General features: G+C 35.5%; 1 protein-coding gene across 1 annotated transcript in view; it reads left to right on the forward strand.

The window, feature by feature from the left end:
* The first annotated feature begins 4,939 nt into the window (after positions 1-4,939).
* Positions 4,940-20,559, forward strand: part of LOC136042643 (uncharacterized) — a 41,714-nt gene continuing 26,094 nt past the window's right edge. Inside the window, exons 1-4 of the mRNA XM_065727606.1 lie at positions 4,940-5,049; positions 7,135-7,320; positions 14,825-14,940; positions 17,133-17,239. Of these exons, the coding sequence (XP_065583678.1) occupies positions 4,940-5,049; positions 7,135-7,320; positions 14,825-14,940; positions 17,133-17,239 (519 nt within the window). The remainder of the gene's footprint in view (positions 5,050-7,134; positions 7,321-14,824; positions 14,941-17,132; positions 17,240-20,559) is intronic.

The raw sequence follows: 20,559 nt of genomic DNA on the forward strand, positions 1-20,559 counted from the left end.
TCAGGGCCCTCTAGAGGGAGAAAGAGTGGAGGTAGTTACTTCAAAATACCTTCCTGGGACATACTTTAGTCTGTAGATTCATCCCTGAAAGTTTCATTTTCCTAACCTAAACCCTTTCTGAGATAGCTAGAAGTCAATTAACTAGAATTTTACTGCAGTAGCTTTAGATTCATCTTAGCCAAGTAATTGTTTTATCCTTTTTAGCTCTATACACCAGGATCTAGCTAAGGTATGGGGCTCAAAATCATTTTTATGAGCTTTTTTTACTCTTTAGATCTATTTATGAGTTTCATTTTTACCTTAAATTGCAGCTTGGAGCAATATAAGGATTTTTCCTTGTAGAAACTCCAGAGTTGATAAAACATGACACAGTATTAGGACTACGAGATACCACTCCGACCACCATTGTAGAATTACCACACTGCAGTCTAACCCAGACATTCTCAACCCAAACACAGCAATGAGAAGAAGAGATCAAAGTGCTTACCTTGAAACTGCTTTTTCCATATATTCCAACACCTGTCCTGCAGGCATTGGACTCAATGTTAGATATGAGTTGGTATCCACTGATTTCAAGTGCTTGGGCTGTAAGAGGCTGTTTCACATTTTTGGGGCATATCTCAGATATGGCTGCAATATCAACTATTTCTTTTGCTAGGCGGAGATGGAGTTCTGGAACCTTGTTGAAGAGGCCATCATCGTTTGCACTAAGAATCCTTAATTTTCCAATATCATTTGCATGACGAGTTGCACTTTTGGTTGCACTGTGCAGAGATGATTTATTAGCAAAAAAATACACCAGCAGAAAGAGGCTCAGTCAATGAAGCACCAGAAGAAACTGTTGAATTAGCACTGGAAAAAATGGGAACTACTTGAGGACAACTCATTAATACATGAAAAATCATCATCAACTGAAACAATCAAACTATAAACACAAACGAACTATATACAGCACAGTGAGTTTAAGTTTAAAGGCCAGAGACCTTTAGAAGGAGAAAATCTAGGGGTAGATGCTTCAAGACCATCCTAAAGCACAATTTAGATTGTTGATCAATTGTCTTTGACCCACTCTGTAATTCCTTGGTATCTGACTTATAATTGGTCTCTTCTGAATTAAACACTACCATAAAAAAAATTTTTCTTCATTAGATACAAATGAAGAAATTGCATCACATTTTTGATGTTCATTTGCATCACAAATGAACTTTACCCCCATATCAGCCATATAGTGGATGTCCTTTTTCTTATGTTTTAAAGGAGTTCAAGTGGAAAAGCATCTAATAACTCATTCCCTTCCCTACAAAGGGCATAGATCTTTGACAAACTTGGAAAAACTAAATATTACAAAAGTGAAACTCTTATATAATAGATTTACAGCATATAAACAAGGTCCAAGACTGTTGGACCTTGTAACTTTTTCAAATCCTGAGTTTTAAAGAATTTTTAAAAAATTCTTTTAAATTAAAAAAATTAAGTAGCCAAAAAATCTAATCAAATCATTAGAATTGTGTGTTTAAAACCTAAAGTCCAAGAAAAGCAGACACAGACAAAATTAAAGAAAAACATAGGCCTATCTTTTCAAAGATTAAGACAGTTCTGTTTACAATTTTGTATGTCACAAAATAAAAAAAAAAAAATATAGAAGAACTATTACTTTCACAGGTTCTAAAGGACTTAAAAAATGAATTTGAAATACAAGCAATTGTCATACTCAAAAGGGGCATAAAAATGGCATCAAGTGGTATGTTCACTTTATTTGTAGGTCAATTATATGAACTGCTCTATTTACCTAAATTTTAATTAAACTTTCTCACTGATTCTTCAGCAATAAGAAACTAGGCTACTTAGTAGCATCATTGTACATGACTTTTTCTGAACTAGCCTATATGCTATTATAACAAAAGAGGGCAAAATTCTAGTTAATTGACTTCTTCCTATCTCGGAAAGGGTCTAGGTTAGGAAAATGAAACTTTCAGGGATGGGTGTACAGGCTAAAGTATGTCCTGGGAAGGTATTTAAAGTACCCACCTCTACTCCTTCCCCCTCTAGAGGGCCCTGAAATTTACCTACATGACAGGTCTACACCTATTGAAATTTTGACAAAACAACATTTTACCTTAATTTTCAGTTACTAGTTGCTTTTTCTCTGCCTTTAGTTCTGAAAATGTAATTGCTGTTATTTCAGTAGAATTCTGAGCCATAACAATATGTTTTTTTTTCTTCAAAATTTGGGAAATGTATTTGCATATCTTTAAAACCTTATAAAATGGAATCGAGCAAAGTTCTTTAGCTGAAAACAATTTTGTTGTACTTCAATTAAGCAGAAGATCTATTTTGCAACGTCGTCTCACTTTTATAACACACATATTCTTAAAGGTCATCAAAGGTCAGGGCCCTGTAGAGGGTGAAGGAGTAGAGGTAGTTGCTTCAAAATGTCTTCCCAGGACATGCTTTAGTCTGTAGATTCATCCCTGAAAATTTCATTTTCCTAACCTAAACCCTTGCTGAGATAGCAGGAAGTCAATTAACTAGAATTTTACCCCAAATTTAGTATTGTTCCTTACTTCCAGTTGAAAAAAAATGTTCCTTTTTCAATTTATCACTGATCAAAAAGCTATCCTTTAGCATTCAACACACAGAAAGATGAGAAAAATAGCGAAGCAAGTAGAATCTAATCAAATTGAGTGAAGTATCTTGGTAGTAAATAATCCAGATACCTAGAACTAATTCAATGAAAAATCTGTAGTATTCTATTTTAAAATATTTTAACAGATTTTCAAATCTTATAGATACTGAAGGACATGAAAACGGAAAACTTCTACTCTAACCAATAATACACATTGCCAGAGGGATCCAAATTAATACCCGTATTGCAACCCGTATTACAAAAAAATATAGGGGATACGCACTTCAATAAACCGTAAACGAGTGTCTGGGTTTATTCTTCTGTCAAAATGCAGTTTTTGCTGCTTGAAACTGATTTTGGCACACTCCCTCCCCCACGCATTACCCAACTTTTCTGTGCAAAGTAAAACCTGATTTTACCCCTTCATAAGTTTGGCCTAATTATAAAATTGGGATAAAAAGTCAAACTTTAGCATAAAGAATGAGGCATTGAGGACTGGGCAACCCTCCGCAAATACAGAACAATTTCTGTTTGTTTTCAGTTAAAATGTTATTCCTTACTTTCAGTTGGAAAGCTTGTTTTTACTTAGTTTCTGATCGTTTTTTAAGTAATACTAAAAAGTAAACCTTCCCTTCATGAAAAATTCCACCCACTCCCCCCACAGAAAATGCTTGAAAGTAAAGTTCTTCCTGCGAAGAATTCCATCCTCGCTGAAAATCCCCCAGGAAATTTTCTTGAGGGCAATTCCGCATGAAAAATTCTCCTTAGCATAACAACTTGAAAGACTTAATTTCTGATCGTTTTTCAAATTAAGTTGGAAATTCCCCTTCCCGGCAATAATTTTTCACAGAAATTCCGCCACTCCCAATGGATAGTTGCACCCGAGAAATATTCCCCCTTGGAGAATTTTTCCTGCGGAAAATTCCCCCATTGCGAATTTCTCCCACAGGAAAACCCTCCAAACAATTCTAACCCCGCTAAAAATTTCCCCAAGAACATCTTTACACGTAACATTTAGTCGGCAAAAATAGTGACAAATAAAAAACAAAAATCGTAAAGGAATTCTTGCCAATTCCCCCACTTTTTCCAGGAAATTTTTTCTGGAAAGCACAAGTACCAATATTTTTGGCACAAAAATATTGGCACAAGTACCAATATTTTTTCCAGTCTTCACAAAAAAATTATATGGTACAGTTCTGGCACTTACGCAGGGGGGGGGGCCTTCGGGTCCGCCCCCCCCCCCGAAATTTTGTGAAATGTTTAATTTCCCCATGGTTTCTTGGGATTTCTGGCAAAAGTAGGACGTTTATTAAGAATCTAGATACATGTGTGAAGCCTTTTTTGAGACATTACAGCATGTAATTATCCGGTCAAGTAACTGCCCAATTATTAACCCGTTTTCTGCCTAACATTTTACCCTCTTTGTAGTAATTAGCGATTGTACTGTTTTTTTTTGTTTTGTTTTTTTGTTTTTCGTAAAGAGAGTTTGATTTCCACAACAAAGTAGAATTATCCTTGATATTAGGGCGTTTATCCCCCCCCCCTTTCAGGATAAAGTACAGCTTTTAATGGATCAATTTTGGAAACTATCATTTTTTATTGAAATCAACGTTTTCACAATAAAAGAACTACCCCCCCCCAGCACCCATATTGCACTGTTAACCCTAAAATTTCCTTTCAGTAGGATATAATAGATTAATCTCTGGTTCTAAATCGCTATGAACATAACCTGAGCCTAAAACGTACTTTTGAGGCTTCAGTCTTCTTCCCCCCATCCGCTACAATACTACAGATTAAAGTTAATCTGTATTTTCCGATATACGTGCTTTTTCATTTATTTAGTTACTAAAAAAAGGGGCTACTTTGTATCTGCTGTTTCGAAGGTTTTGCCCCCCCCCCCCCACCCAAATAAAAATGTCTGCGTACGTGCCTGGTATAGTTTCTCCTCTATTATGCATAGTCCCAAAAGTACTTCTTTTAGTTGATAATAAAGCACTGAATCGGCTAAAAAGCAGTTTGATATTAGGTTGGCTAATATCAAACTTTATCTGATAGAAATTTTTGAGATTGTCATTTGTTGGCATAGAAACTTCAAAAAGAGCTTGTTCGACTGGAAATTCAAAGGGCTAGTGCTCTTTTCAATAGTTGGATGTGGTTTGAGGGCAACAAACACCCCTCCCATGTCCTTCTTGTTCTATTTTTAAATTGTTTGAGTCAGTTATTTTGGATGAAATTGTTTCTAAATGGTATGTCCTACCCCACCAGTTTGGTTACCAAAAAGGTATTGGTCGAGAGCATGCCCTTTTTGCTTTAATGAATGTTCTTGCTCATGCAAAAAGAAGTAGATCCCATATTATCCTTTGTGCTTTAGATGTTGCTCGTGCTTTCGACTCTTGCATTTTTTCCAAAGTTTTATTTGAAGCGTATAAAAGAGGGGTAAATTTTTGTATAGTGAAGTGTCTTCTGTATATGTACCATCACCTTAAGGCGAAGTTAAAGGGGGGATCTTCCCTTTTTGATATTTTGAAAGGAGTCCGTCAAGGTGGCCTTACCTCACCTTCTTTATTTAATAACTCTGTTTTAAATGCCCAAAATTCTGTTAATTTTAGTTGTATTCACCGTGGATTTAACTTGTCTTTAATAACTTTTGCAGATGACGTTTTGAATCTAAGCCGTACTTTTAGTGGATGTGAAATCGCGTTTAATCAGCTTTATAATGAATATAAAAATATTGGGCTTTCTTTCAATGCTGATAAAACTGCTGTTGTAGCTTTCAATTTTAAAAAGACAAATGGCCCTATTTTTTATCTTTAGCTAATGTTCATGTCCCCCTTTCTCAAAAATTAGTTTACCTTGGAATGCCTATTGGAAAAAATATGAAAGAAACTGTGAATTTATCCCTTGAACTTTTGAAGAAAAAACTGAGAATTGCTTATGCTTCAATTGCATCTAATATTAAACATATTGATAAATTAAATCTTGCGAAAATTTATAATAGCCTAGTTGTACCCCATCTCCTTTCTCTTTGTCCGGTTTGGCAGTTTTTTAGTGAACCTCAGAAACTATCTGTTCGTAGAGTATATTTTCGTTATGCTAAATTCCTTCTCAGTTACCCTCCTTGGACTAGAAATAGTTACTTAGTGAACAAATTCCGCCTAGTTTCTCCTACATCTATTATTGATAAAAGACTTCATGATTTTCGTTCTTCTATGTCGATAGTGTCTCACCCATGGTCAGCATTACTTATTTAATTGTTTGATTGTGTTGATTTGTATTTATTCGTACCTTTTTTTTTCTCTTATTACTCCATCTTAAGGGCGTTCCGCCCTCTTTTTGTAGATGGGTTATAAATAAATTGATTGATTGATTGATTGATTGATTCATCACCAATGAAAGTGTAACTGCAATGCTAAACCTTCGAAAAATTGCCCACAATGCGAAAAATCAAACGTTTGAAATAGGAATTACTATGCAGAAAAAATGTTTAGTGATGTTTATTTGTTTTATTTTTGCAGGTATATACTACTTTAGTATTTAGGCTATTTATAGCTCAAGCTATACACATGTACATCATACCAGCTCACTTTTTTGTTCAGAGCCCCGCCCTAGACTTTACATACTTGTCGTCCTGTAAGGGATGGGTGAGGATAAGATACTTTTTCTGCAAAGGGTTGGCTTAACATTGAGAAACTGCAGTTTCTCATTACTGAATGGTGAAAATACAGTTTGAGAAAATGTTACTTATAGCAATGAAGTGGTAAATTTAAGAGAAGTATCCTTCCCTCTCGTTCTACAGTATCCTCATGTGACAATTAGTGTCCTAAATTCTGCAAAAGAACCTCGAATTGTTCTGGGTACCCAGCTGACTGACCGTATTTCAAACAGTAGGTTGTACGAAAAGTGTGGTTCAATCCCGCTTTCTGGGGCTATAATGAAAGAAAGGTTGAGATGGCTAGGCCACGTTCTACGGATGAAGGATGACAGATTACCGAAGATTGTCCTTTTTGGCCAACCGTCTGGGGCTACACGGAAAGCAGGTCGTCCTTGTCTGGGTTGGGAGGATGTCATAAATAAAGATTTAAAGGAAATGGGAACTTCCTGGGAGGGTGTAAAGAGGGAGGCTTTAAATAGATTAGGTTGGAGGAGGAGCGTGCGTAGCTGTGTTGGCCTCAGGCGGCTTGGTGCTGCAGTGAGTTATTAGTAGTAGTAGTAGTAGTATAGGAAATAAAGTAGGTCATAACTACGATCATAACTATGGTCTGATGTTTGGGAAGATGATTTTTTTTACCTGATACATGGATGTCAGGAGTGGAGTTATTTGGGAGAGTTTTTTTAAGAGGGTAGAATTTGGAGAGAATTGGTAGGTAAAAGTAATGGGGACAAAGAATTTAAAGGAATTTAGGGAACTGGAAAAGTTCTAGTCTAGGAAGATAGCTACAGCAAATCAGGATATTTTTTTTAGTTCTAGTAGCTGCAGCAGTCTAGCAGCCTAGCAGATGAATTAGTAGTAGGCGTCTTACTGATCGTCTTATCATTTACAAATTATGTCATTTTCAAATTTACATTAATGCTGATTGTATTTTTACGCTTCTATTTTCCTTTAGAGAAATAATTGACAATGACGAGCATGATGACGAAGAAGAAGAAGAAGATTTTGGTGACTGTGAGCTTGAAAGGAAATGCTGGAATAAAAAGTAAGAATAAACTGTTGAATAATTATATTTTAGAATAATTGGACAGTTTTTTCTTAAGGCCGTGATTAAGTGAACTGATGGAACTCGAAAATCCCATGTTAAATTGAAAATTTATATTTAAAAAGCACTCAAGTGTTGATTGGCGGAAGATGCCGCTTTTAATATCAGCCATAGCTTCTTGAAGATGCTACAAAATGTTTGAAAGGATTTTGCTCTATTTCCTCTAATTGCTTAGAAATCTTAGAAAATGTCTAGGTCTTTTTCACAAGTGTACTCTATGAGGGATATTGCTTTTGAAACAAAATCGGTACTATCATGAGCAGAAGACAAAAACCTGTAAGATGATTGGAACCATTTTTCGATGTATTTTCCTGTTTTCTAACAGTCCCCTAGAATATTTTCAGCTACCTGAAATTTTTACAAGTCGGTTGCCACAAAGAATCGTTTCAGATCGCCGATAATAGCCCCTAGAGACCAAAATGACAAGCTGATATAATCAGCTGCTTGTTAATAGTGTGAAATTTTCATAAATTATTTCAATGCAATGAAGAAACCTAGAAATGAGAAATAGTCAGGAGCCTTCAGTAAAGTTGTGCACACAAAGCCGAAATCATGGGGAAAATTAAATCAAAGAGAGGTATGCAACTGCAAAACTGCGAAAAATTTGGGGATAGGCGAGTGGATAAAGAACCGAAAAGAGGCTAAGGAGGACTGTTGCATGGAAGTTGGAAAGAATGGACTGACATTGTACCAAGTACAATGACAGCTTGAATGTGCTCAGCTAGATACTTGCTTTTTCATGATTTTTACCCAGAAAGACTTCTACATTGAAAAGATAGACCGCGATCCAGGCTTTTGGACCGAAAAGATATTTCCCAAGCTGAAAGGATTCTTCATGGATGCTTTGATCCCAGAGTTCCACAGGGGCTTCCAATACGAGAACCGTACTTATAAAATTAATCGTCTAGTACCGGTAACAGGAAAATTCATTTTCCTTACATTCTATCTTTCTTTGTATTTACATACTTAATTGTATTGTCATTTGAAATAAAATACCTTTGTTTATATTGCTTGTCCTCCAACTTTATCAAACAGTTCGTAGTAACGAACTGTAGTAAAGAGCGACCCGGCTCAATAGTAACCGAAACTCTAAAAAATGGAATTTTGATACCAATAACTACATCAAAAGAATTGCATTTTAATGCTGATTTTAAATATATAAGCATCATCAAGTTTAGTCTTACCCATCATAAGTTACAAGCCTGAGAAAATTTGCTTTATTTTAGAAAATAGGGGAAAACAACCCCTAAAAGCTATAGAACGCTACTGTAGAAGTTTCAAGCTCCTATCTGCAAAAATGCAGAATTTTTTATTTTTTGTCAGAAGGCAGATCACAGATGCGTGTTCAGCGTAGTCGAAAATCCTTATAACTATGTCTTTTGGGACGACTTACTCCCTCACAGTCCCCGTGGGAGGGGCTACAAATTACAAACACTGACCAGTGCTTACATACAGTAATGATTATTGGGAAGTGTACAGACGTTTTTAGGGGCGTTTTCATTTGGTTGGGGACAGGGGTTGAGAAGAGAGGGATATGCTGGGGGAACTTTTCATGGAGGAAGAAAATTTCCATGAAGGGAGCGCAGGATTTTCTAGCATAAAAAAAACAATGAAAAAATAAATATAACAAAGTTTTTTCAACTATAGTTAAGGAGCAGCATTAAAACTTAAAAAGAACAGAAATTATTACGCATATGAGGGGCTCACATCCTCCTAATACCTCGCTCTCTACGCTAAAGTATTTTTAGAATTTCAACTATTTATTCTACGGCTTTTGTGATTCAAGGGTCATTCTTAATAAATCGGGACAAAATTTAAGCTTTAGCGTGAAGAGCGAAGTACTGACGAGGGGGTGAACCCCCCTCAAATATGTAATAAAAATATGAGAATACAGAAGTTCCTTACGTAAGCTACTTTGTTAGTTACGTATGTCTTTAACTAATAAAATTTATTTTTACTAATAATTTTACTAATAAAAAAATTCGTAAAATATTAAAAGTTCTAGTTGCCTTTTTAGGTAACCAAATAATCGGAGGGTAACTAGACCTCCTTCCCCGCTCCGTTTTTTCTCAAAATCGTTCGATCAAAACTATGAGAAAGCCATTTAGCCAAAAAAAAAAAAAAATGCAAATTTCGTTTTAATTATTCATCTGCGGAGAGCATAAACCAAAACATGCATTGATTAAAAAACGTTAAGAAATTAAATTAAATAAAAACAAGTGTTTTTTAACTTAAAGTAAGGAGTGACATTAAAACATGAAACGAACAGAAATTACTTCATATATGAAAGGGGCTGCTTCCTCATCAACGCCCCGCTCTTCACGCTAAAGTCCGACTCTTTCTCTTAACTCTATTTTTTAAAACAGTAAAAAATTTCAGCGTAAAGAGTGGGGCGTTCACGAGGAAGCAGTCCCTTTCATATACGAAGTAATTTCTGTTCGTTTTAAGTGTTAATGTCACTCCTTACTTTCAGTTATTTTTTTTTATTTAATTTGTAAGAAAACTTTGGTTTTCTAAGAATCCTTGAAGAAAGCTTTCAACTAAGTTCGGTGTTTAGTTTCGAATTAATCAACTGAGGTATTTTAAATAGCTTATCCCTAGGAAAAAAAAAGTTAAAATGCACTCTATGCATGCCGTCACAGTTGCATATACATGGGCATTTTGTACTTGAGAATGATAGTGCTCTTTTGCTCATTTTCTCTTCTCCCTTGGTCGGTAGCCAAGCTTTCCAAGACGCAGCCAAATATATTGCTATTTCTCGGCTGAAGCATCTCACCAAAGGAAGCTGTCAATCAAAACCTTTCACAAGACTTGGTAATTGGTGCTATTTGAAGTTTTGGCAATCGACGATCTCTAGAGAATTAAAAGACAGAAGGCTAACCTTACTTCAATTTTGAAGCTCCATGTTTTCAAGTTCACTTAATCATGGCCTTAATTATAGCTGTGCGTAAAGACTGTATTTTAGAAGTATATTTAAATTAGGTTTTAAATTTACCACAAAATTTGGTTGATCTGGAAAAACTAATTAGGTCTCTCTTATTGATGAAATATCCTAATTCTTATAACGCTTAGTATCTACTAAGTGACATATAGCGATCGCAAGTTCTGCTGGTCTGATTTGTTGGTCCCGGTTTTGCTAGTCTAGGCACTTCAAGGTAAGCTAGGATGATGAAATTTGGCAGGCGTATGAGGAACTAGATTAGATTAAAATAGAACTTATATTTTACCCAATTCGACCATCTAGGGGGGGGGGTTAAATCGGTAAAATTAGAAAAAATTAAGTATTTTTAACTTACGAACGGGTGATGGGATCTTAATGAAATTTGATATTTAGAAGGATATCGTGTCTCAGAGCTCTTATTTTTAAAATCCCGACCGGATCCGGTGACATTTGGGGAAGTTGGAGGGGGGAACCTAAAATCTAGGAAAACACTTAGAGTGGAGGGATTGGGATGAAACTTGGTGGAAAAAATAAGATAAAGTTCTAGATACGTGATTGAAATAATTGGAATGGATCCGCTTTCTATGGAGGAGCTGGGGGGTGTTAATTTGGAAAAATTAGAAAATTTGAGGTATTTTTAACCTCAGAACGGATAAACAGATCTTAATGAAATTTGATATTTAGAAGGAACTCATGTCTAATAGCTTTTATATCAAATCCCAACCAGATCTGTTGACATTAGAGGGAGTCGGAGAGGGAAACCAGAAATCTTGGAAAACACTAAAAGTGGTGAAATTGGGAAGAAACTTGGTGGGTAGAATAAGCAAATGTCGTAGAAATGTGATTGACTTAACTGTTCTGGATCCGATCTCTTTGGGGGAGTTAGGGGTGGGGTTTAGTGTTTTGGTGAGTTTGGTGCTTCTGGATGTGCTGGGACGATGAAAATTGGTAGGCGTGTCAGAGACCTGCACAAATTGACTTGATAAAGTCATTTTCCCAGATTCAACCATCTGGGGGGCTAAAGGGAGAGGAAAAATTAGAAAAAATAAGGTATTTATAACTTACGAGTGGGTGATCGGATCTTAACGAATTTTGATATTTAGAAGGACTTCGTGCCTCAGAGCTCTTATTTTAAATCCCGGCCGGCATTAAGCGTCTAATTTTCCTTTTAAATCAATCTATTGATTCTTTGAATTTTGCTAGAGCTTATACCATATGAGTTCTCGGCTCTTCCGGTGTCGTCACAAGTGCCATATGAGCTCTTAGCTCTTGTTTTTATATTTTGTACTTTTATTTCTAATAATGTATACGTAATATCACAGTAACATTATTTGTTTTATTTGAAATTTATAAAATTAAAAAGAGAAATTGCTTATGGATTGTTTTGGGTAACTGACTGACTGACCGTATCTCAAACAGTAAGTTGTACGAAAAAGGTGTTTCAATCCCTGTTTCTAGGGCTATAATGAAAGAAAGGTTAAGATGCCTAGGACACATTCTTTGAAGGAAGGATGTCAGATTGCCAAAGATTGTCCTTGTCGGCCAACCATCTAGGGCCAAACGAAAAGTAGGTTATCCCCCATTGGGGTGGGAGGACGTCGTAAGGTATGTTTTAAGGGAAATTGGTACTTCCTGGGAGGGTGTAAGGAGGAAATCTTTGAATGGACTGGGATTGAGAAGGAGCGTGGGTAGCTCTGTTGACCTCAGGCGGCTTGGTGCTGCTGAGAATTGTTTGTAGTAGTATTATTAATCATGACTTTTCTTGCCATTGGCTGTTCTGTGGAAAATATTTGCTGGTCCTAATCCATTAGCTCTTCTGGCTCGCTATTAGCTGGTCTTGACTCTAGTCTGGGTCTTAGGAGTGCCTTACAATGATGTGCCCTCTCATTTAAATGAATCTCGGTTGTTGGGTCGATAAATACTTTACAGTTGTACACTTTCTTTTAGAAGACTTCCCTCGTTATAAAGCAGATTGAATAGTTCTTTCGCATCACCCGATAAGCAGATAGGTTTAGATGATTTTCTGAAAGTGGGGTACAGTCTTGTAGTTTTAGAAACAATCGTAATCAATACTGTACGTAAATATTGGGTCGATCCAGCTCTAAATGTGCACCTTTAGGAATCTGGGGAAGGTAATCAGGAAGGGTGTGCGAAAGTAAAGGATGGCTGGTTCCCAGCTTCAATAGCATTCCCTGGCCGATGGGCCATGAAACGGAGATAGGCACCGCTGGTAGGCTCTTTAAAGTCCAACGCCATATTATTTATCGTTTTTTTACCTTTTCTTGCTCTTCCGCCCGCTATGAGAATGTAAATCACATCCTACAGTTTTTGAACATGCATGATCCAGTTGATGTCGTGTTATCTTGCAAAATAAGTACTCAGAAAAGGCAGTGGCCCACCACAATTTTGTGCATCTTCACATTCTTCACGTACTTTAATGATGAAGTTTATGTTTTCTTAGAAGTTTAGTCTTACCCATCAGAAGTTACGAGACTTAGAAAATTTGCCTGATTTTCGAAAAAAGGTGAAAATACCCCCTAAAAGTCAAGAAATCTTGATGATTGTTTCTTGGATGCGTGTTCATGGATGCGTGTTTCTTTGTTTGTTTGTGTTGTTGTATTTTTCCAGGGTAGGTCGCATCCAAATAATGGTCCTAGAGGAATGGAAAAGTGTGCTTTCGAACGGAAATTAAAATTTCTAGTGTTCGTTTTAAGTTATAGCAGGTAGCAAAGTGGATCGGTGATCTGCTTGACAATATAGCGGCCAAGGGATTGATCCTTGCTACGGTTAGGTTGGTTGACGTACTAGCTGCCTGTTTTCGTAAAAAGAAGACCTTGTAACTGAAACATTAATTCGACTCCCTTTGTGCTTGCAATGGCTCTTGAGGGTCTTTCCCCCTTTTCTTTCTTCTTCTAGAAGGGTTTAACTATATACATATATATACATACATATAAATATATGTATATATTTATATACAGCTAGTATATATATATATATATATATATATATATATATATATATATATATATATATATATATATATAGCCCTTATGTTGGGTGTTGCCTCTGAATTATTTGTCTATATTATTTTTTCTATTGTTTGGTAAATGACGACTTATACTTATTGACGACATGACTGCCTGTCCATGGATTATTCTTTATGGTTGATTGTGTGTGGCTATGCTGTTTGACCTATGTGATTGTATGGATGAGTAGGGTTAAGACCTCATTCAAGTGCTGGTCTATATTAATCACTAATTTAGGAAAACAGTCTTCCTTTTCTCCTTCTGTCTCCTTTTTTTTTTTTTTTTTTTTTTTGTGCTTCAGCATTGGTGATTTCTCTTTTCATTATATATATATATATATATATATATATATATATATATATATATATATATATATATATATATATATATATATACTAGCTGTTGAGGTGGCGCTTCGCGCCACCCCAACACCTAGTTTGTAGGGTGCGCCCCCCAAGCCCCCACCGCGCGCGTAAGTCGTTACGCGCCATGTTAGCTACGCGCCATTGTAGCTGTATCCCTTTGTCCCACCTTTGAATATATATATATATATATATATATATATATATATATATATATATATATATATATATATATATATATATATATATATATATATATATATATATATATATATATATATATATATATATATATATATATGTTTTTAACTACGTAAAACTTGCGAATATACAACATTCTTCGCTGTCCCATTGTCTGTTCATATAAATAGATTGTCAGGTTTACCGACTCTTGAACATGCAACATATAACTGTCCATGGGAAAAACAATCCATATTCAGATCTATACCTCATTATTCTAATCGTCATTTATATTCCCTGAGTCCCGGTCGTCATTTGTGTCCTGGTGTCCCGGCCTGTAGTGTCATCTTATAATGACGTCATGATTGCCCTTGAGCTTTGTTGATGGTGATTGCTAATCAAATATTCCCTGTGTCCCCGTCGTCATTTATATATCCCCCCTGTGCCCCCGGCGTCCCCGTTGTAGTCGTGTCCCTGTGTCCTGGTCGGCATTTATATTCCCTGTGTCCCGGTGTCCCAGTCTGTAATTTCTCTTTGAGCGTCCCGGTCGTCATTTATATTCCCTGTGTCCCGGTCGTCATTTGTGTCCCAGTGTCCCGGTCTGTAATTTCGTCAGTCGACAAACAACTTCATGACGACATACAGCTCAATCCTTATAATAACGTCAGTCAACAAACATGACGTCAGTCGACACTCAGACATGACGTCAGTCAATAGACACACAAAGAAACAACTTACTTATATATATATATATATATATATATATATATATATATATATATATATATATATATATATATATATATATATATATATATATATATATCCCTTTTTTTCTATTTGTAAGAGCGTGCAGGAATAAATAATTGTTATTATCATTATTTTTTATTTTTTTAACTATTGTTTAGATTTTTTCTTATGATTTTTTTTTAAAGATCAGCTAAGAAGAAAAAGAAAGAAGAAGAATTTTTTACTGCAGATGAAGACGATCTGCTTTCACAATGCGCAAGATCATTCCTGTCGAGCTCATCAGCAAGTGATGGCTCATCAGGTGAGAGCGAATATGAAAGGACTTTTCCTCCTCAACGCCCCGCTCTCTACGCTAAAGTTTTTTTTACTGTTTTAAAAAGTAGAGTTAAGTGAAAGAGTCAAACTTTAGCATAAAGAGCGGGGCGTTGATGAGGAAAAGCCCCTTTCATATACGGAGTAATTTCTGTTCGTTTTAAGTTTTAATGTCGCTTATTACTTTCAGTTAGAAAACTTGTTTTTTTTTTAATCCGTATCATAAAATCACTAAATTCACTTTTTCAACAAGTTTGCCTACCATGTCATCGTTATCTTATTGACGGGCAAGCAAGTACCTGAAAGGCCAGGTGTGATCAGGGTTGCCAACTTGGACACTTTTCGTGTGAAGTGCACTCTTTTTTTTACCTCAGAAGGGATGTGAAAGAGTGAAAATCACTCTTTTTTGGTGTTAATTTTCATTCACTTTGAACGTCAGTAGTTGGCAACTTAGTTAGAAGTGTAATTAACTCAAGGAACAGGGTTTCCAACTTCCACACTATTTTTTTGAACAACACTTTTTTTTACCTTAGAGGTGATGCGCAAGCGGAGGCAGCCGTGCCCATGCAAATTTTTTGACTTGCACTCTTTTTGGCCGTGAATTGCACTCTTTTTAAAAGTCAGCAGTTGGCAACCCTGGGTGTTATGCCATTTTATGGGTAAATAAAGTGTACAGACGGTGTCTGGTGTTGATGGTTTGTCCCTTCACATAGACTATCTGCCTTGGCTTTACTCTGATTAGGCTCTCACTTTGACCACTTTGACCAGGTTGATTCAATTCCCTATGTCAGGCGTGGAATATTCAGTTGATTCAAGTTCTTACAAGTGACACTTATTTTTGGTTGTATAAATCAATAATTAAAGTTATGTAATCGGCGATGAAAGTCCTGTTGAATGGTGTCGATGATGATAGCGATTAGAAAGTGCTCTATTGGAACATTATTTCACAGAATTACAACTAATTCACAGAATTACAACTAATTCACAGAATTAGTTGTTCTGTGAATTATAATCCCTTGTGAACTTCTTAAATGGTCATTGTCTAACGACCCCTGGTACGGAAATTTGGCTTTTATATCCAACTGCTCTAAATTTATAGTTGTCGCAAATACAGTATAAGGGGGGAAAGATGGGATTGTTGGACTTGGAGCATTAATTTATATTACCGCAATTTAAATTATATGCAAATATACAAATTTGGGTCAAATAGTAGAAAGAACAAAAACTAGAATAGTAAGAGAAAAGGTCAAGTATAGTTTAAAAAAAGAATTGCTCCATAATTAGATATATACGACAATCTATAAGATAAAAGATAAAGGCATAAAGATCCTTCTGAGCCATTGCTGGTGTATAGAGCGTGGAATCCACGTTTCAGTTTTTTTTTTTTTTTTTTTTTTTTTTTTTTTTTTTTTGTCGCCCAACCTTGCTGCAGCGGGGATAAAATCCCGTACCCCACATTGCCAAGCAGAGAATCAATCCACTCTGCTATAACTCGCAAATATATATTCGTAGGAAAACTTCAATGTCGAATTCAGCATCATATTTTCGCCCCTTTTTGAGAATAATTTAAATCATGCAAGAGGAGTTACTCCAACTAGATTATGATCCGCCCCGAACACATTTGACTATACAGCAGATTCAAGATGCGACATTGGAATATTCTCAACTCCTTGGAAAATGAAAACACCTCTTCAAACACGCCCGGCGAATAAAGTTCCAATTTAGGAATATTTTTCACCCATGAAACCGTTTCAAAAAAATTGTCAGACGCAATATTTTGTTTTGGATACGGAGCAATGTCAGCTGCAAGCCATTGTGGTAAATAAATGTCTTTTTTCACGTAGAAATCAAAAGAGTACAAAGAAGATGATTATGTTCCCAGCTAATGAAATTAAGGTACTTGCTTGAGCCTTGCTTAAGCAAGAAAGATTTGTAGAATAAGCAACTATTATTTGTAAATGATTTAAAAAGAGAATGAGAAAACTAGAACAGTTGGGGAATGCGTTCGTTATTTTCTTTTTTATTGTTTTTGGCTGGTATATATTTTGTATAGAACTTTATATCTTAAAGACTAAACCTCATATTCGAGAAATGGCATTAAAACGCTTTTATGTTGCAAGATGTGGAATCAAAGGGTGATTAGAGTATATATTTGATTTTAAGATTAAATATGTGTTGCAGGAGAAGGCATGGAGCAGCCAGCCGAGGGGGTTGCCGAAGAAGCTGGTCAGGGTGATATGATGGCTTCCCTCCCTGTAACACCTCAAGAAAGGGAATCAATTGAAAGGGTAAGCATTTTACTAAACAATTTTAGTCGATGATATACGTTTTTTTATGGCACTCGGTACTTACCAAGTGCCATGTTTGAGTGGACAGTACATAAAATCCATTTTTTTTTGTAATTATGTTTACTCTGGCGATTCCTGAAACATCTCCAAGTTCTTCAGTTTACCTTTCTTGGATTCTAATTTGTAAATTCGTAAAATTGCGAATATATTCCAAACGCAGTTTCCTTCTTTTCTGAATAATTGCTTCCGACCAAAAATGGCTACCTAGATATTTGATACTATTCTAAATACTTCTGGAATTCCTCAGTAAGCTGCCAGCGGTTCAGTTTAGTTTTTGTTCCTGTTTCAGGACCATCTGTTACTGGGTAAAGGGCTGATGGAAAAATGAAAAAGATCAGCCTCAGTTGGTGGAGAGCAATAACTGAGGCAATTTTAATAGTAACATCACCTGAATCAATCGCAAAAAAAATGACCGGTAAAAAAATAATTCAGTCAAATCTATTCCTTCCCCCAAAACATTCGAAAATTTTCTTCGAATTAGGAATATTTAAGTGAACATCAATGACTTAAAATAGCGAAGCATAAATGGGTAATACTAAAAAAAATAAATAAAGGTAACTTGAAATTTTTATTTCATAAAACAGATGTATTTTCCTAGTTTCAAAATAAAATATGGAATAGATGCAACTATTTCAAAGTACCAAGGACATCAAAGTGGAGACAGTTTGAGTGGGCTAGTTGTAGCTACTATTGTTATTACACATCCTGTTGCCTCACATAAGTGGATTTTTATTATCCATTTTTAAAGTATGTGGGATCTGTATTTTTCTTTTGCAGATCCGTAAACTCTGTCGCATTTTTCAAAGCGCAGTATATGCTAATGCAGAGCTACTAGACAACAAAATTTGGCTATTGATATGGATATGGTCATATCCTTATCATATTATAAACTGTAATCACTATAATTAACCTGAAATGTGGAACACAGTTGATTCCAGAGATTCTGGTTATTTTTTATAAAATATGTTGAAAATTAAGGAACTAAAGGAATTTCTGGACGGTTTCTCTCTACTACAAACAATACGTGTCTAATCAGATGACACAATCGGTCACATCCATCAAAATATACGTAATTTGCTTTGATTCGAAATGCAAAGACTATTTTCTACCTATATAATTTATACATGTATATATCTAATTCATATGGGCATTTGGTTTTCGGAGGGAATATAAGTTTTTCTCGGTTCAATTTCCGTACATGAAGCCTGAAGGCAAGTGAGAAATGTATTCAGTTAATTTTTTACAGAGTTTTGTAAGAATGCCTGTTTTTACTTCATATCTGGGGGATTAAGTTTAAACTTACACAAGGTATTCTGAGGGGGGATGAACGGATGTAAAATTTTGCGTTTTGGAAAAGGTTTTAAATCAGTTATAGTCAGAACCCCAGGAAAATTTTGTACCTTGTTTGCATAATTTACTTCACATTCTGCCCTTGCAGGGCTGATTATTGCTACGTTGATAAAGGCGATGAAGAGGTAATTTAACTGTCTATAGGCAATTAGCTCATGTATCCAATGCTATAGATAAGTTTTACGATGAAATGTTTCGCTCTAGATTGGATGTTTTGGGTGATAATTTGATTAAACAATATATCAATGTTTTCTCTCTTTATTTGTTATAATGATTTCGATATCTCTGATCATTTTTTTTGCTTGAATTAATTAACTCTTCCTTTCCCAAAGTTCAATATCAAAATTAGTAATTAAAGAGAATTTTGCTGAATTTTCTCCAGACATTGAATAATATAAAATCAAGCTTTGATGACATAAATGCTTACCATATAAATCTAGATTTGAAATTGTGCGGGCTGATAAAGAAAAATAAACTACTGGCTATTTTGCGGGTATTTAAAATCAGCGGCATTTCAGTGTTTTCCCCTGAGAATCGTTCGTGCCTTTTCGTGATTAAACAAAAAAAAGCAGATGTTTTTCAACTGAAAGTAATGATCAAAATTAAAAATTAAACGAACAGAAATTATTATGATATGAGGAAAACGCCCTCCAACAATGCCTCGCTCTTCACGCTAATGTTATTAAAATGTTCATAAAGCTATCTTGTTGTAATTTAAAGAACCTTGTGTTTCACTTTTTGTTAGTAAAGGATTGGAATACGAAGTCATGCATTAGCGTAAAGAGCGAATTATTTAAGAGGGGTATCCCCCTCATCCCACCACTGAAAATTCCCCCAGAGAAAATCCGCCTCGCGAAAACTGTATTTTTCCTTCCCAAGAAACAAATGCTATTATAAGCAATAGGCTTTTCTTTTTTGAATTAAATGAAAAAAACAAGTTTTTAGCTGAAAGTAAGGAACGACACTAAAACTTAAAACGAACAGAAATTATCCCGTATATGAAAGGTGCTGTTCCCTCCTCAATGCCTCGCTCTTTATACTAAAATTTGACTCTTTGTCACAACTCTACTTTTTAAAAGAGTAAAAACTTTAGCCTAAAGAGTGAAGTGTTGAGGAGTGGACAACCTCTGTTCATATACGGAATAGTTTCAGTTCGTTTTAAGTTTTACTGTTGCTCCTTACTTTCAGTTAAAAAAAAAACTTGTTTTATTATTTAATTTCTGGGCGTTTTTCAACTAATGCAGATTCGAATTTGGCTAACCGTACATGAAAAATCAAAACAAAATTTGCAAATTAATTTTGAAAGATTTATTCCTTATATGAAGGATTTCCCCTTGCTCATTACCTTACTCTTTACGCTAAAGCTGTTAGCACTTTTTAAAATGCTTCCTATTCTAATTAAAAAGCCTCTGTAAACGCTCTTTAAAAATTGGGATTAACAGTCAAACTTTAGCATATAGAGCAAAGTATTAAGGAGGGGGACACCTTCACATATGGAGGGGACAACCCTCCCCTTCACGGCGATGAAATTGCATCCAACATAAATTAAACCCCCTCACCCCGTCAAATTGCTTGCGGACGATTCAGTCCGAAAAATTCTCCTTAAAATTCTTTCATTTGAAAAAGATTTTAATCTCTAATCGGTTTCTCAATCACTCCAGAAATGTCCCCTTTCATGGAAATTATATCCCAGAAATCAAAATATGCGGAAAATCGCCCCTGGATTACTCCGCTGGAACATTGCCACATATAAAATTGGCAGAAAAACGTAATACTCCCGGGCCGGCATTGACTTTTTGAACAATTTAGTATTTGTGTAAATGAAACTGTAGTATAAGTGTGGCATAAGTAAAATTGTCCATCAGATCAATCTTTTCGTTACCCAGCATCACTTTTTCATCTTCGCTTAT

This window comes from Artemia franciscana, unplaced genomic scaffold, assembly GCF_032884065.1.
Source record: "Artemia franciscana unplaced genomic scaffold, ASM3288406v1 Scaffold_1660, whole genome shotgun sequence".
NCBI lineage: Eukaryota > Metazoa > Arthropoda > Branchiopoda > Anostraca > Artemiidae > Artemia > Artemia franciscana.